The sequence below is a fragment of the Mytilus galloprovincialis genome, chromosome 11 (assembly GCF_965363235.1).
Source record: "Mytilus galloprovincialis chromosome 11, xbMytGall1.hap1.1, whole genome shotgun sequence".
Classification (NCBI taxonomy): Eukaryota; Metazoa; Mollusca; class Bivalvia; order Mytilida; family Mytilidae; genus Mytilus; species Mytilus galloprovincialis.
The window spans coordinates 82,924,578-82,932,002 of NC_134848.1; the positions used below are offsets into that span (position 1 = coordinate 82,924,578).

General features: G+C 32.6%; 1 protein-coding gene across 1 annotated transcript; it reads right to left on the minus strand.

Moving 5' to 3' along the window:
* Window positions 1-368: 368 nt before the first annotated feature.
* On the minus strand, window positions 369-5,485 carry LOC143051443 (tyrosinase-like protein). Its single transcript, XM_076224334.1, has 3 exons — window positions 4,932-5,485; window positions 2,534-2,655; window positions 369-1,283 (listed from the first exon to the last, which is right to left on the minus strand). Exons 1-3 carry the CDS (start codon window positions 5,400-5,402, stop codon window positions 404-406), a joined length of 1,473 nt encoding a protein of 490 aa, XP_076080449.1. The 5' UTR covers window positions 5,403-5,485; the 3' UTR covers window positions 369-403.
* Between the last annotated feature and the right edge of the window lie 1,940 nt (window positions 5,486-7,425).

The window sequence follows — 7,425 nt, forward strand, 5'->3', positions numbered from 1 at the left end:
GATCACATAATACATGTGTAACAACATGATGAACACAATGCAGTGTCCTCCCTTGGATTTTTTCAGACGTAATAGGGCTTATTTTAATAGAAATAAATATCAACTGCAACGTAGGTAAAGAAGGTATATGTACTGGATAAAGAGGAGCATTCAAATTGTGATCACATCGATTTCAACATATGACACGTGTTCAACTTTAACAATCTTTTTTGAAGTTAACTCTGATTTCACTGATGACTGAACATGGATGCAAGGTAGTGCGGTTGGAGCATGAAGACCTATATATATATATTCCTATTTTTGTTGTTGTTTTAATATAATGCTGAAATATGACATGGATATACAAATGTTAAAGAATAAACGCATAATACCAGATTCCAAACTAATTTATTCTCCCGGTTCGTTAAATAACAGATGTTCCGTCGTTACGAGTGCGACTATCACGTGATCCAACATTGAACTTTTTACCAAACGGGAATTTCCCTGTCCTTTCTATGAGACGCTTAACTCTAGTATGATTATCTGGTTCTAGGGTATCAGTGAAGACGATACCAGTCGGTGTCATAGTAGCTATTGTAGTTATGACAGATTTATCTTTCTCTTTCCGCTCTTTTGAAACACATAATTGCCTACTGACGTCACAGTATAAATCGTCACTGTTCATACAATGTGGACAAACAGGTCCGAAACTATACTTTGTCAATGCTGCTAGCTCGTGGCCATATCCTTGGCGATTGGTTAAATGTTCTACATCCGGGAAAATTGGGATCCATATCATTTTGTGGTCCGGTCCATGATTTTTAATTGATTTTGTTGGATAAGTTTCTGCTGGGTCGATGCCTTTTGAAATTAATTTTTGCCTATAAATTTCAAATACCTTATCGATAAATGCGTGAATTGGAAAGAATATAGGATCAAAAGTGGTTGTATTTGAAGGTCCGATCGTACCACTTATCCAATCATGAATCCCTTTATGGAAACATTCCCAGCTATATTGTGTTCTGTCTTCCTTCGCACACGGGGAAGATTCGGTGAATTCGAATAGTGTTGGTTTCTTTAACGCCATTTTGATGTCATCTTTTGATACAAGCCATGCAGCATTGTTTATGTTCCGAATGATCGGAAGTGATGTAGGTAGGTTTTTCATAATTCCAGTTTGAACTACGCCGTATCCATTGCCAAAGTATTTATCTGACCAGACGATAGATTCCGTGGGATCGTTCATTGCATGGTCTGGAGTAGTATCCCAATATGGGATTGGACAACCCAAAGCAATCTCCATTCTGAAATTAGTTTTTTAACTTTAAAAAAAAAAAATATTGATCTTTTTGGTGTTTATACTACAGTGCATACATAAATTTTACAATACATAAGTGAATGACATGATATTTATGGCATTGTTATACTACTAGTATTGATATTTTACGAATAAGACATAGTAAAAATTTAAAAGTAAATGATGTGAATACTCAGTATAAAACATGTATTTTTACTGATTATTTTAAAATCACGTATTATAACATGTGAGTGCATTCAATACTGACAAGCAAGTTTCCAGAAAGGATCGTCCAAAGCTTGCAAAATTCATCAAAGAGCAGTAAATGACTTACATAAAACTCAATTCAAAGCATCATGAACCCCACAGATATCCTGGATTAATCTGAGGTTCTACTTTAATATGCTCGTTGCAATTAAGTTGAAAGCTAATGCGTTATGAGCTGTTTGATAACCTTGGCTGCAGCATGTAGATTGCTTACACCATTCGTCATGAGTTGTTGGATGACCTTTGCTGCAGTATGAAATTGACTATTCCATTTCAATTACATACGTAAATATTCTAAATGGCATGTTAAGATAATCGGTCCGTCATGAGCTGTTAGACATACCGTTGTAGCAGTATGTTATGGTAAACTGAGACCACTATACTTAAATATAACAATATTCTCGAAGCCACTCAAAGAAAGCTATCCAAACATTAATTGTCGGATCGACCATTGCAGCAGTATATAGACAGACTTCAGCACTACACTTACGTTCGTAAATACTCTCGATGCCATGCAAAGAATTAAGACTGGTCTGTCATGTGCTGTCGGATGACCCTTGCTGCAGTATGTAGACTGACCACACAACTACAATTACATTCGTTAACGGATTACTTACACATGTATATAAACCCGGTATGTTATGTGCTGTTGGACTGACCTTCGCTGCAGTATATAGACTAACTTCATCTATCTACGTACATTCGTAATTACTCTCGTTGCCATGCAAAGAAACCCTGTCCGTCATGTGCTGTCGGAATGACATGAGTTGCAGTATTTAGACTGACCTAATCACTATGTTTAAATATGACAAAGTAACTTGGTCCGTCCTATGTTGTCGGAATGACCTTTGTAGCAGTATGTAGACTGATTTTATCACTATACTTAGATTCGTAAATACTCTCGATGCCATGCAAAGAAATCCGGTATGTCATGTGCTGTCGGAATGACCTTTGCTGCAGTATGAAGACTGACTTCATTACTATACTTACATTCGTAAATACTCTCGATGCCATGCAAAGAAGCCCGGTCCGTCATGTGCTGTCGGAATGACCTTGGCGTCAGTATGAAGGTTGGCTACGACGTCATATGTGTTCATGTCTGGTCTGATATCCTGTAACGGGGAGGAAGAAAACGAACATTTAATATATTCTTCTAAGTATAGATAACAGGATTTGTAAGAACTGTAATATAAATTTAGTTGAAGATGAGTTACATATTTATTAGATTGTCAAAAATTTTCTCGTTTAAGGAAGGAGTAAATATACAACTGTTGAAATAAAAAGATTACTAATTCCAGTATTGATTCTCAGTTTATGTGGTTGTTAAGTAATGAAGACACTGATGTATGTAAAAGTATAGCTAAGTACATAAACATGTGTTTTTTACTTAGAATATAAGTGTGAAATTTTTTGTTTGCTGCTTATAATGTAAAATGATTACTTATGTTTTATTTTACACTAGAGTTACTCCCCTTGGAAGACATATACTTTGATACTTGTGTAGTATTAATTTTAGTTAAGATTGTTTAAGTGTTATTCTCTGTTGTATCTATGCTATTAATGATTATGTTCATAATTGAGCTTTCTTTTATAAAATATTTCGTATTTCGTATTTCGTATAAAAAGGTAGTGAATGTGACTTTTATTTGTGTTTTAATAAACAGGAAATACTACTGATACATTGACTCTAATTTGATCTTTGAATCTTTAAATTGCTATTTCTCTATTTCACTATAACAATTCGGAAAAAAAGAATGATAGAGTTCCAGTTGCTCTAATTTTTTTTATGTAATGTTGTGTGTACTGTTATTAGTCTGTTGGTCTTTTTTTCTTTTTTAGCCATGACGTTGTCAGTTTTTTTTTCGCCTTTAAAGTTCGAATGTCCCTTTGGTATTTCACGCATCTCTTTTACATGCAGTTTATACAAATGACAATGATCAGTGTTTTTGAAATTCAAGGACTCGAAAAAGTAATAGACAAAAAACTTCGAAAATTCAACAGGTTTGAAATTTATTAGTCTTAGGTGAAATTTTCCTGAATTCTTAAAGGAGGATACAATAGAATTTATTAGTTAATTATGTTCCTACATGCAGAAGTTCAATATTTTGTCTTCAACGTTTTATGGATATGTTGGCATAAAGTAAACATACTTTGTTTTAGAAATGTCTTTTTGATCTTTCGTTTTGGTTTAATATATATATTGACTTACTTATTATTAAACTATTCTTGTTTTATCGTCGTGTGTAAATTGTTATTGTTTGAAGATTATAATCGATTATATAAAATCATGATTCCTGTATAGGAATTTAGCCTGTACAAATCTTTAATAAAATTAACGGTACCAATTTTCTTGCACCAGATGCGCATTTCGACAATAAATGTCTCTTTAGTGATGCTCGTGGCCAAAATATTTGAAATCCAAAACTTATATAAAAGATGAAGAGCTATAATCCAAAAGGTCCAAAAAGTATGGCCAAATCCGTGAAAGGAATCAGAGCTTTGCATGAGGGAGATACATTCCTTAATTTATAATAATTTCTGTCATTTTGTAACAGCATTTTAAAAGGCATTCCATTTACAGTTTAATGTCATTTCAACGAATTCACAAATTCATCATGATGTCCTTATTAAAAGGGTAAAATTTTAGATTTGTTTTATATCCTGATTTATGTCTGATTGCTTTTCGGTAATTTGGAAGTCTGGGATAAAAAATATATATAACATTTTGAAAAGGTTAATAATTTATCTAATTACTACTACATTTTGATATTAATTAGTATTGTAATTTTCTTTGTTATAAATAGATGTTTTATCAGTATTACAAACTTAATCTTGAATTCTCTCCTATTTATGGGAAATTTTTAGAAATTTAAATGCGTTTATCGCTTTGTCTAACTCGGCTGTGAATTTTATGTGCTGGTTTATGTTGTTTTATATATCCGTTTCCATCCTGTAGTTAGTCAACACTTCGGTTTTATTACGTATATCTATTATTATTTAATAGTCCTTTTATTAAAAAAAATACTGTTTGCAAAAGTATGAATTATTCTAAATAATAAGGATGTATTTATCCAACGCAGAAAACCCTAGCCGTAGATTATTTGGTTAAAAAAACTTTAAAGTAATATGTTGTTTGCTAGAATATTTGTGTATATATGTATTAGAAAATGAAACCGTAGTATGTGACAGATTTGGTTGACATGTGCTTTTATTTTGTTTATGATCTTCTTTCGGACTCTTAGGTAGATTTCGAAATAACTTTGAACAAAGCTTTGATAAAAACTCTCACGCAACTCCATAGCACTATATATATTGTTTAACTGTTCTCAAAACAATCAATTACAAGTCTGCATTGAAGAATGTTACATAAAGATACTGTAAAACTTACATAGCTATTTTTCAAACGTCTAACGGCTTTCACATACCGACCCCAATTATCTTCATATGGAGGCTCTCTTATTTCCTTCCTGGTCATAACTCCAACACTAAATATACTCCTCTTCTTCCGCTTTTGGTAATCTGCAATCCCAGAATGCACTCCTCTTAATAAATGACCGACATAGTTTGCTATATTGCTGTCCTTCATATTTGTTTTCCATATTTGTGTCTGTTGTATAAATAATTCGTTACAGTTCTGACGGATTTTAGTTAAAGACAAATTTCTCACCTCGGCTTCTGCTAAATCGTAAATAATACAATCAGCATAGCTGCGTATCTTTAACAAGCCGCCATTACTCTCCATAGAATTATTCCTTTTTATCAAGTCATTACCCGTTTTCATATATATTAATTTTTCACTTGTAGATATCCATACCATATTCATTAAGAGTGTCCAATGGAGAAATAGGGTCCACATCATCTAAAAGTATAAATGGAATCTTGTTAGTTTTGCACAATCGAGTTCAGCCGTAAAATTCACAATTATTGCGAGTAAAGTGTGGAGTCGAGCACACCTCGCTCCGAGAATGGTTCGAATTCGAAATCAAAATCTCAATGTTGACGGATTAATGTGTAGATTAACTTATGTCTCTTGGGTCTTTATCACTTGTTATAAATCCGCAGTTAATGTGGTCCTTAATTCCCCAAAAGCACACACGCACATACATGCACAAATGTTTTAAGCAACTATCTAAAACTGATATCCGGTTCGCCATCAAATTGTATTGAAATAGTGATAGGGAACAATGTTATCAGCCATAATTCTTACTTAATCCTTCTACAGACATGTATTAAGATGTCAACCAATATTGACCCAATTTTCCGTGTCATGTACATACAGTTCTTTTATTTATTGAGAATTGCATTATTATTTAAAAAAAAAAGGTCCAATATTAAATCCAATTTTCCGTGTCGTGCTCATAAAAGTCTTTTATTTATTGAGAAATGCATTATGATTAAAAAAAGGTAAATATTCGTTTAGACCAAAAATAAATTGTTCTTTAACCTACATGCACGAGGAAAAATGTGTATTTGATTGAGGCAATGTATGGTTAATGTCACTTAAATGTTATTTACTTATGTAACAGGTCGGTTGGGAAAAGGCGGGATAAGTGTTCGACATCTCAATGACGTCGTACGTCTGCCAATACCTCGCAACCTTTTCGATTATCGGAACAATCAGATGAAACATCCAAATTAATTATAAATGAACCCTTCATTTACACATAATAATCAAGTTACAAGCCATATTCAAATGTCATCATGAACAAGTTTATTATTCAAAAGAAGCGTGAATAAATGAAGCAATTCAGTTGTTCGTGGTGTGTTTTATTATTTAGCAATTCGTGTGAAAACTGAGGATCATGACAAAAATGGCATGATAGGAATACGATATGTGTTTAACCAATTGTAATTATCATTGTTGAATGACGTACGATGACCTATGGTTGTTACCTTCCATGTCATTTGGTTTCTTGTGGAGAGATGTCTCAGTGGCACATCTTTTTATATTATAAGTCAGTTTATCATCAGTAGAATAATATTTATAGAGAGCATCCGCATTAACATTGAAGTTGTGTCTACATGTAGGTGAATACTTAACAAGTTGCACCAACATAGCTTCTTTACATTTTTAATTTTGGATTTTTTCTTTCGATTAACTGACAGTGTTTCGTCTATCAGCTCATAGACATAATTTTGTAATGTGACCGTGACATCAGCAACGTTTTTTTTTTTTTATAATTTAACCTGGATCCAAATGCAATTTAAAATTAAATTATAAGGAATTACTGTAACACTGTTTGGCTTTTTCAAAATAGCTTAAAAAATGTGGTGCACACGGTTATGCAGTGTGCATCATATTTTTGATATAATTCGAAAAGACAGTAAATATATTATAGTCATTCTGTAAATGTTCAGATCAAATTATAACGAACGAACACATAATTTCAGATGAAATCTATTTTTTCACATAAAAATAATATTGCACATTAAAAGTTCATGTTGTATGGAAGTGAGAGTTTAAGCTAGTTATAAAACCAGATTTAATTGACAATTTTTTAAATAAGGAAAGGCCTGTACCAATTGCAAGTAAGGATTATGACCGTTGTTTTCCATTGGTTTGATGTGTATCACCTTTTAGTTTTGTCATTTGATAATGAGGAACATTCCGTTTTGAATTTTCCTTGCTGTTTGATATTTGTCATTTTACTTTTTTACACCGTCAACAGTTTATGAAGTTGTCAATTTGAAACCCAAGATTAAACAACATAAAATTTAATTCATCAAAACTATCCAATCAAAACTGAATGTTTCAAAACCGAGAAACAGTCATCCAAAATGGAGATATGGATGCATTTTTCAGGAATGGGAATGGTGGTTATAGTTTTTAAAGAGATAATGGACCAAATAAATAAAGAATTAAGAGTAAGGAGGTCTGCAAC